Here is a 15,538-nt window from a genome sequence, read left to right as displayed (position 1 = left end):
AAGGACACCCTGATTACAAAACAAATATATAACAGTGAACATAATCAGCAAATATAAAAAAGCAAATATGTAGCAAGCAAATATAAGAAGCAATAAAACATAATATGAAAACATATTAAGTCAATAAAAAGCAATATATGCACATAAAGCTCAAAGCTTATGCATTCACACTGCCCTGTGTTTGCTAAAAAGAGATTTAAAATGATTAAAAGGGATTAGCTCATCTAATTTTACCATCTTCTGCAAGTTGTTCCACTTGTATGGAGCGTAATATTTACAAGCCAATTTCCCAATCTCAGGGCTAACATGTTGATTTTCAAGGATCAAAATAGTCTTGGGACCTAGTGCAGTGTGAAATTGAACTATAGTTAATAAGACATGTCGGGTACCCAGGAAGTCTGCCAAGGAGAGCTTTATATATATATATAAATAGGATGCAGCGCCGTTCTCTTCTCGCTGCCAACAACTGCCATCTCAACTTTCTCATAAAGAATACAACGATGAGCCCTAACGCCATCGCCAGTTATGAACCTGAGGACAGAATGATAGACTGCATTGAGAGGTTTAAGAGTAGAAGCAAGAGAGTGCGTATAAATTACATCACCATAGCCCATAATGGATAAAAAGGTTGACTGAACAATTTGCGTTCCATAATTAATGGTAATACATGTCTTATTTCTATAAAAGAATGCCAGTTTTGCATCTATCCTTTATAGAAGGATACTCATTCAATCGGTGTCCCATTAAGAGTAGTAATATTTACTTCCATGGTTCCTGTTAGTCAGTTTTCTAGAAAACAGCATACATTTTGTTATATCTGAGTTGCACAGTAATTCAAGATCAATCAATGTTTGCTTTACTGCACTGAAATCGATATGCAAGTTTTGAACCACCTGGGCAACAGAGGGCACTATTATATAAATAATAGCGTCGTCCGCATACAGATGGTTTGTGCTGTTTGTCACTTTTTTACCTAATTCATTTATGAAAACTGTGAATACAAGTGGGCCTAAAACGGAGCCCTGTGGCACACCTTTATAAACACTGCTAAAGCTTGACATATAGCCATCAGTCACAACAGTTTGACCACTGAGATCATTCTCAAACCAACACTTTTCATCAAATCCAATAGATTAAAGGCGTTTCAAAAGAATTTGATGATCGACAGCATCGAAAGCCTCAGATAAATCAATAAAAAGGGTGACACAATCCTGCCTGTTATCTAATGCATTAGCAACATTGTTCAAGACTTTTGATGCTGCCGTCATAGTACTATGCTCAGCTCTAAATCCTGTTGAAAAGATTTTCAAAATGGAGTGTTGAGCTAAGATGTTCTTTTACCAGTTTCTCTAACACTTTAGCTAGAAATGATAGTTTAGAAACTGGTTGATAATTATGTAGCTCATTGGACCTTCATGTAAAGGTTGAATGTAGGCTGTCATCCAAACGTCAGGGACGCTTCCTGTTACCACAGTTAGATTCAGAAGTACAAGTTAAGCAATCAACTAAAATGGAGCTGCTAATAATAAAAACTTTGGCTCTAAATTATCAGCCCCAGTGGACTTTTTTGGATGAACAGAAGAAAGAGCATTAAAACACTTTATGATTCATAAAAGGCTTCAATGAAGAGGTCTGAGTACCCACATTGTTTGTCCAGTAATGTGCTCTATGATGAGAGACAGAGGGAGGAAGTCCAGCAGTTTCAAATAAATAACCTGATGCAATAAAATGTTCATTGCATGTTTGTTCAGAAAAGTGTTTAACATTAGTTTTGACAGTGATATGCGGTTTGGATCTTTGCAATTTCATGTGACGGATGCATGCAGTTGGGTAGTGGTTACTGAAGTTGAGGAAAAACACCACTATATTCATAATGTTAGAGGCTACTGGTTAAAATAATATCTAGAAGTGTAGCTTTTCCTGCATTTTTGGATCCAGACAAGTAGAGAAGAAATAAGCTGTGTGAGATTGAATTCATTGCAGAGATTTTTTTAAATGATTAGTTAGTTAACCAAGTTAACGTTCATATCACCCAGTTCTGAATTTTTATAGCTGGATATCAAATCAATAAAACATCTATTGTACCTGCAGGTGCAGAGGGTGATCAATAAAACCCAATAACTAGTACTTTTCCAGTATTATTTTTCCCCAAACAAACACTTACAGCCAAGAGTTCAAAACATTTTGGCTTAGAAACAGAGGTAACAACAGATTAACGCCTCCTCCCTTAGCAGACCGATCACATAGAAAACATTATAGTTAAAGACAAATATCAGCATTTTTAACTTTGTTCAACAACCAGAAAACACAAAAATGTCAAGGTCAGTTTGTTTCAGACTTTAATATAGTCCATTTTGGATACAATACTACACACATTCATATGATCCTCCAAATTTGAGTCTCCAAAGCCGCAAGTGGTGCTATTGATAAGTGGAGAACACAGTAACAGGTTATGTTTTGAGTCCAGGTTCATGACCCCTTGATTTGCTTCCTTCTGTGGCAAGCAAACAGTCCGAATCATGATCAAGTTATTTAAATCGACACTCCTGTGATTAGTCCAGTGATTGTTAAGCCGGCTATCACTCATTACTACTGGAGTATTAAAACCAAGGGGATTGTCGTAAAATTGGGTCTGACCTCGTAGTAAGCTGACGGAGAAAGTAGGTTTTCAGGGCCTTTAATTTCACTTGTACTGTATGAGAACATGTAGGTGGTGGTAACAACTATAGACTGTTAGTGTTAATATCAATCACTTTTAGATAGAAATGCAAACAGCACAGTTCTCTGCAAGAAACAATCAGATAAAAGAGACAATTCAGCTGCAAAGGACAAGTTGTAAAATGACCTCACTTTGTCAAAAGGACAAAACTTCACCTTACTGCTCAGCAGGTCCCAAGAGAATATGCACACGGCGCAAAAAATAACCATCTATCCCACCTCCAGACTCCAAAAGTAGGTCTCACACTCTCTCTCTCTCTCTCTCTCTCACACACACCCCCCCCCCCCCCCCCCCCCCCCCCCCCCCCCCCCCACACACACACACACACACACACACACAGTGGTAGACCTATTTCTGTCTACTAAAATACATTACAACAGGGGAAAGCTATTCATACATCCCCAGGTCAAAGGGACATATGAAGCTCCAGCACATCAGATGGCACATGAACATAAAGAAAGTATAAATTAACTACACAAGTAAAATTAACCCTCCTGGAGATTATTTTTTTTTATGTAATCATTAGCATCCTTTAAATTTGTGGAGGTCACAACAGTCTGAACACTTCAAATCTGACACATGGTGCCTTTAAATATCCAGACTGCCAAGATAACAAAAGTGGGACAACAGTGTTGTGAGCATATGGCAGACGTTTCCCTCTGTGCCTTCATGACTGTTACACATTGCACAAAGTCTCGCAGGATCAGAGCTATAAATATGTATTTATATATAAAAACACGTACATCTGGGGACAACGTTTGGCTAAAATATGAGTGGAAGCAAAGTCTGAAATTTCTGCTCCCGTCTGATGGTTAGTGACGGCAGAATTCAGATGAGAAACCGCAAAGGAAGTGGAACAAAGTTTGCTAGTGAAGCTGGAAACAAACCTGAAGACGAGCTGAAACCTGCACAGACCACACGTATAAAGATTGTTTTACACCGACTGGCACCGATCTCTTACAACTGAATAATCACACAGAGAACACCACAGCTGAACCACAGCTAAGTAACATCTGTTCTGAGTTCTGGTGGTTGACGACGATCCCGCGAGAACGCCGTTATCGTGCAACCAGCAACCAGCCGCTTGTACTGTTTATACCTGCAGAGATGTTTGAAACACTGAGAAGGCAAAAAAAGCTCAAAGTTTGAGTTTGGGTGTTTGTAAAGTTTATAAAACTTCAGGTTCTGGTCGGCTGTGTAGCTCTTTGAGCTCTTTCCAAAAGGGGGAAACTCATTTGCCACCAAATGAACTCATGCAGATAACAAATAATAATAGGTAATGCATTCACAGGCACACGACAAATAAATAACACCATAAAAAGCCATTTGAGACATGATTACCAGCTGAAGCAAACAATGCAGACGTTGCATTCACAGTACGCAACGAATAAATGACCTCATAAAGCCATTTAGACATAATGAAAGACATTTGTTGTTGTTGTTCAATTTCTTTACAGCTTAGTCAGCTTTTCTTACATTTCAGTTGTCCAGATAACTCAACTTTTCCTCTTTTATTAATTCAACCAGTAGCGACAACATTGGTCCCCAAATATCAAACATGTTTCAAAAATCGTTATGACAACAACTGACAGCGACTGGATCTGAACTTGAGATTAGAATCTTTACATATCACACACACTAAACGATTGTATCAACTCCGACGGACTCAGACTGGAACAGACCCGCTCCGACTCGCTCCCATCAGTCGTCACGCCCCAAATCATAAGCAGCCATGTGTGTCTCCACCTTGACATTTCAGCCAATTACAACAACACTTTCAACCAGTACATCTGTCACATCTGGCTCCATTACCTCAGCAGATGCACTCCTGACCTGTGACGGTGGGTGTGCTTACCTGACAGGTGGAGTGTTGTCTCCGGGTTGGCTGTCATCCTCCGTCTCCTGCTGTCTGTGCACCTGCCTGACACGACTGAACACCGACGGGCTGCTGGGACACAAAACGTCAACAGTGTTCAACACTCCTGGTTTTATGACCGGAGGTAGAATAACTCATTCATCTAGTAGTTTAAACTGCAAGAAACAGGGTTTAAAGAGCTGATGAAAACCTGAGAATGCATTTAACTAACAGCGACCATGGATGTAACTCCACCTCACAGAGGAGATAAAACAAAGTATTTAAAAGCCTTTTTAGCAACATGGTGAACTCGGTGTGCTTGTTTAGAAAGCTTTTAGTTGGAAAAATGTAACACTGATTCTGCACAATCAGCACAATCAAAAGAAAGAGCAGTGAAAAAATAGAAAAGCTTTTCATCGAGCTGTGAGCGACTCAATGTGCAAGAATTGAGGTTTTATGAGTTTATATATTAGATTCTAATTACAGTAGAGCTGCTATCATAAGCCGATTAATCAATTAGTCGACAGCAAGTTAATCAGCAACATTTTTTTTATAATTGATTAATTGTTTTAGCCATTTTTTTAAGCACAAATGCAAAATATTCTCTGGTTTGAGCTTCTCAAATGTGATGATTTGCTGCTTTTCTTCATCATATATGACAGTAAATTGATTTAGAACTGATGGTCAGACAAAACAAGCAAATTGAAGACATCAGTGTGGTTTTTGAGAAGTTGTAAATGGCATTTTTTCACAACTTTGTAGACTAAGCGTTGAACCAATTAATCAAGGAAATGATCTGTAAATTAACCAATAATGAAAACGATCAGTAGTTTCACCCCCAAATTACAGTTCCATCATTAACTGTCATTTCTTACCACCAGAAAATAGCATCAAAATATGCTGTCACCTCCAAGATCAATGAAAATCACAACTATTCAAGTTATTACATCATTATATCATTATATATCATTTTGGTATTTAACATCATATCAGACGATATGTTCCAAAATGTTGATATTATAGTTTTCAGAGCCCAACTGATACATATATCAATATTTGAGAGTTTTAGAACTCTGATGAAGACAATATAAAAACATAAACAGATAAGAATACCTCACATTTAGTTGTTTAAGAACAGTGAGCAAGATATGTACTGCGCAGGTTAAAGTAAATAAGAATAGTAAGATAAATAAGCTTGTCAGTTCCCTCTTGTGGACAAACTGTGTAACAGCAACAATGTTTTTAAATAACCACAAACATATCTTTGGCATTTCTGCACTGTAATTACTCATTGGACATCATATGCTTAGATATTAATAAATCAGCTGAAAATATGCTGTTAAATCAGTCGGGCTGTAACAGGTTTATTCATTTCAAACACTGTTTCCAACCTTTAGACGTCTGCCTGCGAGCCTCGTCTCACTAAAACAGGTTTTTCATCATTTGGAGCTTAATTTTTTTATCTGTGATTCTTAGTGCTGAATCAAGTAACAAAAGGGTCAGAGATATTTATCAGTGTAAGTACTGGAGAACGTCCTTCAGCTCCTCTTCGTGCTCAAGAGGCTGAATGGGAGGCAGCAACACACTTATGAAGGAATTCAGTTAATGTGCATAAAGAGAGGGGGGCCGGGTTACCTGGTTACAGCCTTGGCAACAGTAGTAACCTTGACGACAGATCTGTCCTCTTCTGATAGTGCCGGCTCTGGAGGGGAAGAAACGTATTAATGAAAGGGTGATGAGTGCATGCAGCGTCTCTATGGAAACAATCTTGTCACTCCCAGGACGATGCAGACAAACGGCCGCGGTTGAGCAGCTGAACAACGAGCAGCTCTTACTCTGCAGGCTGAAGCGCTCCGAGCTGCCCTCTTCAACCGGGGTCACCAGCTTCATCCTCAAACTCAGCTTCCCGTCGCCCTTGTCCGTCGTGTCCTCCCCGCTTTCCCCTGAAACGATGTCACTGGCCGCCATCGCCACGTCCGCGGAGACATCACCCACCCCATCTGGCTTTTCAGAGAAGGAGGTGATCTCTGGATAAAAAGAAAAACAATGTTGAAGAAACTTCAGCGTCAGAGCGTTTTGTCCTACTTAAACAAGTTGTACAACTTCCAGTTTGTCTGTCACAAGAACCCACCAATGGGAGTGCTGTGTCTGAGCGTCTGCTTCAGCTGGTTGATGAGCGGGGGCGTGGCTCCGACAACAGGACCAATCAGCTCTCCTTCTTTAGGAAGTGTGAAATGGAAGGAAATTTCTGTGGTAGGAAAGCATCATTAGAACCAGATTAGATCTATTTCAGTATGTTGTTCCTGTTAAAGTCACAAACAAAGCCTGTCATACCTCACCTACACCTCCCAACTCTGATGTAACCTCGTAGACTAACCTTTACAGAAAATATCAGATTAGATGTAATGTCAACAAGCACCAGTGTTGTGAAGAAATCCCTGTTGGATCTCTGTAATTCATAGTATTCAAGGTGTTTAAAGCTATAGTCTTTCTGCAGAAGAAGGTGCTACAGCTATCTTTTTGTGTACCAACATATTTCCTACATTGAATGCTACAACTGAATGAAAATATGCATTTAAGACTCTGTTTAGGAAGTTGAGTGGATGATCATGTACGATGGCATGTTGCTCCATTCCTTAAACCATAATTATGGTTAATTACAACTTTGGTCTTATCTTCGTAGTTTTGGCCATCATTTCTATTCTATAATAAGGCTGAATCAGTTAATTGCTGAGATCTGAGAGAGCAGCAACACAGCTAAAAAAAGAAATCCAAGAAATACAAGCAGTCAGATAATCACTTAAAAGCAAATCTGCAGGACAGCCAAACATATCTGGAAGAGAAAACCAAAGCCAACGGGTAAATTATTACCCAATGTTTGACCTCAGCTTTGACCAACAGTACTTTCCCCATTTGAGCACAGTTTTCCTGTTTAATGAGGGATTACTATACACATTTCAGGTGCCTCAAGATAGAGATAATATGACTAAACTGTTGATTTGTTTACAACCTGTCTGATTGTTTGACTGCTTGTTTTTCCAGCCCAGATTTGAGCTTCAACTTTATTGTCGCCGAGGGAAATTAGACTCACAGTCACATAAAACACAGACTCAAACATAAAACATCACAAAACATGTTTTTAGAACTTGGTTGTAGTGATGTCAGTGTTCCCAGATATTGGTGATGACTTTGGTGAGAACAGTCTTATCATCACTGATAGAAATAATTAAAAAATTAGACCCTAATTTGAATTAACCAGTAATGATCCTTTAAGGACAGCCGTTAATGACTAATTCTGTTTGGTTTGTCTGGTTGTTCTTTTACTGGTTGATAATACTGATAAAAAGTTGTATTCAAAGACCAGAGTGGAAGCAGTGGAAGTAAACACTGAAATCAATAATCTAAACCCAGCCCTGGATGTCACACGTCACTGGCAGTGAGATACGTCCGTGCCCCGCTTACCTCCCGAGCTATCACTGAGGCTCTTATCTTTGAGCCCTTCTGGTTCAGGCCCCACCCTCTCGGTCTGGGAGAGCCTATCAGGAGCGCCGTGCACCTCCTTCACCTCAGCCTGGGACTGGTGGCCGTTGGTGGAGGGAGACACTTTGCCTCTGACTGGCTGCGAGCCGCCGGTCTTGGACTGTGGCGGCGTCACGTCTTTCTGCAGAATCTGCGAGTCTCTCTCGCTGTCTGTGACCACGATGATGCTCTCCTCTCCTCTGTCTTCGCTCTCCTCCTCCTCCATGGGTTCAGGTGTTAACAGCTGGCTCTGAGAGAGAACCAAAGCTATTCCTGAAGCTCCACCTCCCCCTGCGCTCTCCTCTTCCTCCTCCATCACCACCTCCTCCTCCTCTTCCTCTACTTCAACCTGCTCATCTATCATGTGTTTGTCTGTCTGACTGTTACCAACTGTTCCACATTTCTGTGACAATGACTCTGACTGACTCTTCGCAGTTCCTCCTCCTCTTACATCTACAACAGATGTCTGAGAGATCATAGACTGCGAGTTTAAACTGCACGGTGTCGTGCCTGCAGGAGTCTCCGGCACACAGCTGTTAACAGTCAAATCAGAGGAATCAAACTTTGGTTGAGAGCAGGACACCATGTCAGCAGCCTCTTTGATGCCGCTCTCACTGTCTTTTACATTCACATTTTGTACATTCAAAGAAGTCGCCGTCTTTTTGTGCACGTCAGACTTTTGCGACAGATCGGACGGCTCGGTCTTGGCACATTCACTGCGATGCTTTGGTGATTCGGCGGCGGTGGTGGTGGTGGTGGAAGCGTTGGAGCTGGTGGCGGTCTGTGATTCCGATGGGACGCCGTTGCTCTCGCTCCTCTGATCGCGGCGTGAAATCACGGAGTCACTGGTGTCGACACCCGGCGGCTCCTCCAGCTCCTCTATCTGCGTGGCCTGGCTGTCCTCCTCGATCTGTTCTGACGTCTTGGGAGCCAGGCTGCAGCTCTCCGTATTCACGGAGAGCTGCAAAGGCAAAGTGAAAGGAGCTGACTCCAGGTGTGCAGACTGAGATAATGATGCTGTTTTCTTATCTGACTGTTGTGGAGACTCCTGGCTCTGCGTTGGGACAAACACATCCTGAGAAACAGAAAAAAACAAAAAAACAAAAACAATAAACCATAAACACAGCAAGTCACAAATGATGAAATTAGGGCTGAAATCGATTAGGAAATTAGACAATGAATCAAGTAAACATACCAAACACTCTATGGCTCAAGCCTCACAAATGTGAGGATTTGCTGCTTTTCTCTGTTTTATATCATTGTTGAATGAATATCACACGACATTTAAAGATGTCAACTTGAGCTCTGGGAAGCTGTGATGGAAAATTTTCTCTATTTTTTGGCATTTTACAGACTCAAAAACAACCTGCTTAATTTATAAATTATCGACAGGTAAATCAATCATGAAAAAATGTGTGTTGCAGCCTGAAAATTAAATGAATAAGCTGATTATTTATAGGGCTGTAGTCAACCAAAGAAAATCTTGGTCGACTGAAATCGTATATAATCTTCAACTAATCGTTTAGTCGCGGGGAGGTTGGATGTAACGGGACAGAGCGCACAGTGAACTCTATTTCTCTGTTTAGCGTCTTCAGGTTAAGCTAACCCATTGTTGCTAACTTTGGAGCTAACCCCCTTCACTTTTCCAGCACTTGGGGAAACAACAGACGTGACTTTTTTTTTTAGCATTTATTAACTCTTACATTGGAGTCTGTACTGTACATTTACTGCCAGACTGACAACTTACCGCTAATCGTTTCCTCTGCTCCGCTCGCATCTTTCACTTTCCCACCGCTCACTCTTTCCCACTCGCTACGCAAACGTATACGCAATGACGTATTCCTTAACGGAGCGACCAATAGTTTCCCTGGCAACGACACAGCGGTTGACTCACGTACCGGAACAGCGCTGCACAGAGACTCCCAAACGCTATTGATTTCCGAATGAATGGATATTTGGCGTTATTTTTGGCATTAAACTTTTTTTTTGACCTGGCAGGGGTTCTCGTTGTTATAATTACAGGAGAAATACTGATTCAGTAAACGTCGAGTACAGTTAGACCCCGCAGTCTCCATTAGGTTGGGCGAGTTCAAAGTTGTGAAAACAACGGGGGTGTTTTGAATACACCACCGTTTCCACAGGTAATTTGTTAGTCTGTTCCCCCCGCTGCAGGAAATAATGGATTAATCCTGGAAAGCTACCGATCAGATGTAGCACTTTTCTTTTTATAAAAGGAACACGGAGATTATTCGACCACTGAGAATTTGGTCGGATGAGAGCATATCGACCAACTAATCGACCAGTCCTAATTATTTATCATTTAAAAACTGAAGTACATACGTGAGAGAACTCTGGCTGGGAAGGTAAAGAGAGAGTTCGCTCCAACACAAAACCAGGGGAATTCTGGGATACAGGCGTTGAGGCGGAGGGGTGCGGCTTAGAGGCAGCGTCCGTGTCCATTGGCTCGTCCTCCTTTTCCCCTGCTCGGTCTTCCGGGGGCAGCGAGGTATCCATTGGCTCATCGGCACCTGACAAAGCAGATAACTTTTTAGCTCTACTGAGCAGCTGTTTCGCTTCCTCGGCTTTGAATTCAAGCAGGTTTTACTCGTTACCATGTTCATTCTCTGGTCCGGTTGGCGAGCTGGGAACGATTAAAGGGGTTTCGGTGAAGTTGTCCGGGGTCGGAGCGACATAATCAACAGAGCTCCTAGAAAAAGGAGGGAAAGAGAAGAAAAAAAATCAGGTCTTTTTCTTGTGTGTGGATGGAACAACAAGATCTAACAGCTCTCCTGTGACTTACTGGGACAGACTTTCCTGCACCAGTGTTCCCTGTCCGGAGAGATGCAGGAGTCGCAGGGTGTGGGCTGGTGTCGGGGTGGGGTTACCCTGCTGCTCTGGCTCAGACACTGTGCTGTCGACTGCAGCACCTGAGAGCAACACAGAGGTCACGCATCAGTTTCATCCAACAGCTAAACCAGATGGTCAAGAAGTACATTTTTCACTATGTTAACTATGATTTTTCACCATAATCTGATGTTTTATAGAACCAACAATTGATTAATCATAAAAATAATCTTTGGTTGCAGCCCTTTTCATGTTTTAGCTCATTTACTACATGTTGCATTTACATCCATATGCAAAGCAGTTTTGTTTTTGAATTTTTAAAGTGCTGTTGTCGTCATCCAGAAGCTGTTGGTTTCTATTCATTTCAGCATATTATGCAAATTAACCAGCAGGGAAACTTCTGCCTGCTTGGTACATTCATACAGTTCAAAAGCAAAGCAACTTTCTTTTTTTAATGCAATATGAGTTTTGGTAGTTTGGTAGTTACCAAACTCATGATCTGTTTGCCTTCCTGGTTTGATTTTCTGACAATATAACTTGTGAATGCTATAATTTAATACACTACAATACATAACACATCATGTTTCGCTGCTGTTTCTCAGGTCTCAGAGGTTGAATCCTCCCCCTCAGCACATAAATACATCACCAGCAAGCTTTTCAACTCAAATCATTCACTTTTACAAATCCATATCCTCAAGACAAGACATTTAAAAACATTGTGTGTGTATTAGATTATAACACCAGCGTGATCCTTTAAGTACCTGTGCGTGCCACGTCAACGTACCTGTCTTGTCAGTGTCGAACAGGTCCTGCTGTGACGACAGTATCTCACAGTCCTGCTGGTCCTGCTCAGCGGAGGTCTGGAGGCTCTGTGAGTGCAGCAGAGCCTGGACGTTCAGCTTCCTGCCCGACTGACCCGGGGACTCCGACGAGCTGCTGGAGCTCACCTCAGACCTGGAGGAGAGGAAATAAAAACTGTTAGCAAAAGCTTAGCGTGTGCAAGTCAGATGAATGTAGAATTTAAAAAATATAGAGCCGTACCTCAATGCTTTGTTGTCCTGACTCCCTGAAGTCACGGAGCTGATGTTCTGCTCTGCTGGCGATGAAACGCAGGTAGAAATTAGATTGACTCTTCCAAACCATCTGCAGCCGTAGAGCTTGATGTCAGTACGGCTGCTCTGATCACGTACTGAATAATGAAGCGTTACACTCGGCTGTCATACTGCATCCAGCAGGATTAACAATTTATTTCTTGCTCTCACCCACACACACACACACACACACACACACACACAGTATATGGAAGCTTTTCACAGTACAAAGTAAACTGTGAGTGCTTCCCCTGGAGCAGGTACATCTCAACTCTGTTTACACTTCATTGATGCACTTTGAGCTGATGAAAGTGTTATCTGAAGGCAAAATATCCAAATATAAACAATATAAACGCAACCCAGATACACTTGATCTACAAATGGGTGACAAATACTATACTATTTGTGTATGTAACTGTATAATCCTTGTAAATATAATAGTTTTCCCTGTTTTTATGTCTTCCTTTAGTGCAACTTTTATATACACGGTTCTTATTTTCTGTGTTTGCAGCATGAAGGCGATCCTGTATTATATCATGACAATTAAACTGAACTTTGACCCTTAAAAAACCATCATGAAGTGTGTTAGTAAGCTTTTGTTCCACCACAAGCCTCCAGAACAACTTCAGCGCTGCTTCTTCTCATAGATTCTTCAAATCTGTGAACTCTACTGGAGGGGAGAATATCGAGATATAAAAGATGTTTTGATGATGTTGAACCGTGAAGGCCACAGCGTTCCTTATATTTGTCACCCGTCTGTCGATTGAAATCAAATTTCTTGAGTACCGAATGTGGAATCGTTTGAGATGTGCAGGTCATGTTCTCTGTATCAATCCAAAGGGAGATTAAAGTCTTATTACCTAATTTGGAGCGAGTCTCGCTGTCAGGCTGAGGGACGACGTCTTCATCTTCCTCCTGACTGTTCACAACTTCGCCGCGCAGATCTTGACTCTGAGAAAGCTCCAGAAAACCAAACTGAGAGGTTCCCTCTAAAACACAGAAATACACCTCATTACACACATGCAGTAATATGCAGTTCTTTAAAATGACTCGTGTTATTCTTTAATAAGAGAGAAGAGCTCCTACCTTCAGACTGGATGCAGTGTGTGGTGGAATCAGCTCCAGAATCCATATCTGTGTCCTCAGATGCACACCTGAAATATTAGGGAACCAGAGTGAAAAGTACTTAGTCACTGTGGGACGCTGAGCATCATCAATCAGCAAAAAAAATGTCTGTTGCCCACATACTTATTTTTGTTTGGAGGAGGGCAGATATTGATAACTTGACTCTCTTCTTGGAACGCTGAGCTGGGGTTGGCTGCTGCCAGAATGCCTAAATAAAGAAAAAAAAAAAACAAGCACAATCTTTGTTTTATTTTGTTTGTTTTCTACCGGGTGAGTGATGTCTTATTAGATAAAGACTGACCAGGTTCGGTCTGGCTGTTGCTCTGGGAGCTCTCTGATTGGCTGTCAGTCTGAGAGCATCTGCTTCCGAGCGGTGAGGATATCAGCTCCTGGAGAAGGAAAAAAAAAAAAAAACATCATTAATTTCACAGAATAATAAACTGTCAAAACACACAAGACATGAAAAAGTCATTTAAATCTTATTCTATTTGTCAGGTCATGTGGACGTGCTGCTGAGCCAAGAGCGGGAAAAAAAAAAAGACTGAAAAATAGCTGACAAGCACCGAAGCTGTGAAACAAATGTATTAAAGCCACACTGCTAATAATGGACGACGGACATTGTTTGTTATTTCAGGGCTGGCGGAGCATTTCGTCTTGGTCGCTGCACTCGAGTAGAATATGCAGAAGTTCACTAAAGAGCGTAAAAGATAATAAAGCGTGTCTCATATTGAAAGCTGCTAAATTTGATCAAATAAGATCAAACTGTTGTTGTAAAAAGGTCAATTTTACCATCTGCTTCCTCGCTAGAAAAGAAGGAAAAATGACTCAAATTCAATGTTGAATAGTAAATGATCTCAGAGATTCACATATGGCTGCTGACTCTGACCATCTGGGGTGAGCGCTCGTCACCTCGCGGCTCGGGACTTTCAGAAATTAAGATCAACCGTAGGTCAGATTTATTCAGTTTATTATGGGCAGAAGTTCTACAGGCGCGGTGAAAACACAGCCCAATATGCTTTTAATATGCATTATTTGTTTATTTCTTTGAATTAATTTGAGAAGAAAATGTATTTTTAAAACAGTTTTGGGGTTGTATCTGAAGGCAGATGTCATGGTTCCAATTAGTAAGTGAGTTACAGCAACTTGTGTTGATGTTCATTAAGCAAAAAATGACTCATAAACATGAACATACATGACTGATAACTTATCCTCACACAAAGAGGTTAACAGCATATATTCATTCAATCATATTACTTTATCTTATAGATCCCCTCCAGACATGATTTAAGATGAATATAAAATACTCTACTTTGAATAATAATTTGTTTCTGATGTTTTTTTCCACAAACAAGTTCAATTATCTTGTTAAAATATTTAAAATGACTTCTCCTCCTTCTCCCTCGTTAATAATTCCAGAATCTATAAATATGCAAATATATCTCATTTCTAAAGTTTTCCTGCAGGACACAACATGTTTATTATTCACTGTGAAGTTCATTCTCAGTGTTTGTGCACTGGAAGCTTCAAGTTTCCACATTTGTGTAAATTAATTGAATATTGCACCAGGATCCAAACTAGTTGTGATGTCACAAATGCTGCTCGTAGCCCCCCCTCCTTTAACTCTGATGTTCAATGAGCACAAAGAAACTTTCCTTCAGCAGATGATTGTGAAAACAAACTGCACAAACATTACTCTGCATAGTGAAGCTCAAACATCCAACTGAAGGAACAAGAAGAAACACATTTTTGAGTGGAGGGGGACTTTAAGAACACTTCTTCCAGCCCAGCAGAAACCATACACAAGCCTTTGATGTGGGTAACTTGGTAAGATCGGTTTGCAGCTCACCAGAACAGGGCTGCGGGCGGTGGGCTGCAGGCTGGACAGGCGGCGGGCCAGCAGAGCTCGGTAGCTGCTCTCCGGGTCGTCCTCCAGGGCAACGCTGTCCGGCTGGGAGTCCTCCACGATCAGACAAGGGTTCTCGGGCTGAGGCAGGCTGGAGTCCAGTTCACTTCCACCGGGATCCATGAGGTCAGGCCGAGGACAAGGAAACGGGCCGTTGTTGTCTAACCAGGCAGCAGTGAAACAACGGAGGCGGACATGAGAGTGAGGGAGCCGGTTATTGTTACCTGGAACCAGCCGGTGCTAGCATGTTAGCTCAACGCTCCGCCCAGCAGCAAAGCGTGTAGCTGCCCGGTGAAGAGCCGTTGTGCTCGGAGGACAAGCTTAGCACACACCCGGGGCCATGTAGCGTCACCGATAAGTTAGCAACGTATCGATTAATTTGTTTATTTAACGAGTCTCTGGCTCTTTCCTCAAAACAACCACCGCTACAGCTGCACACCCACTTCAACGTAGCTCCGCTCCCCGCGAAAAAGTGAGCTACA

The 15,538-nt window shown here is 41.6% G+C and overlaps 1 protein-coding gene across 6 annotated transcripts in view; it reads right to left on the bottom strand.

The window, feature by feature from the left end:
* tp53bp1 (tumor protein p53 binding protein, 1) overlaps positions 1–15,538 on the bottom strand; it is a 27,833-nt gene extending 12,295 nt beyond the window's left edge. For 2 of the 6 annotated variants that reach the window (XM_067609219.1, XM_067609458.1), the window contains exons 1-15: positions 15,000–15,538; positions 13,455–13,542; positions 13,277–13,361; positions 13,115–13,182; positions 12,889–13,017; positions 11,979–12,033; positions 11,722–11,891; positions 10,894–11,020; positions 10,706–10,800; positions 10,434–10,621; positions 8,037–9,168; positions 6,706–6,822; positions 6,410–6,601; positions 6,210–6,276; positions 4,575–4,667 (exon numbers count right to left, since the gene is read on the bottom strand). In XM_067609219.1, the coding sequence (XP_067465320.1) occupies positions 4,575–4,667; positions 6,210–6,276; positions 6,410–6,601; positions 6,706–6,822; positions 8,037–9,168; positions 10,434–10,621; positions 10,706–10,800; positions 10,894–11,020; positions 11,722–11,891; positions 11,979–12,033; positions 12,889–13,017; positions 13,115–13,182; positions 13,277–13,361; positions 13,455–13,542; positions 15,000–15,179 (2,786 nt within the window). In that variant the 5' untranslated portion in view covers positions 15,180–15,538. The remainder of the gene's footprint in view (positions 1–4,574; positions 4,668–6,209; positions 6,277–6,409; positions 6,602–6,705; positions 6,823–8,036; positions 9,169–10,433; positions 10,622–10,705; positions 10,801–10,893; positions 11,021–11,721; positions 11,892–11,978; positions 12,034–12,888; positions 13,018–13,114; positions 13,183–13,276; positions 13,362–13,454; positions 13,543–14,999) is intronic. The other 4 variants (XM_067609383.1, XM_067609302.1, XM_067609541.1 and 1 more) reach the window with 4 other exon arrangements.

Source organism: Thunnus thynnus, chromosome 1 (assembly GCF_963924715.1).
Source record: "Thunnus thynnus chromosome 1, fThuThy2.1, whole genome shotgun sequence".
NCBI classification, from domain to species: domain Eukaryota; kingdom Metazoa; phylum Chordata; class Actinopteri; order Scombriformes; family Scombridae; genus Thunnus; species Thunnus thynnus.
The sequence above is the reverse complement of the archived record's forward strand: the minus strand, read 5'-3'. Positions and strand labels throughout refer to the sequence as shown.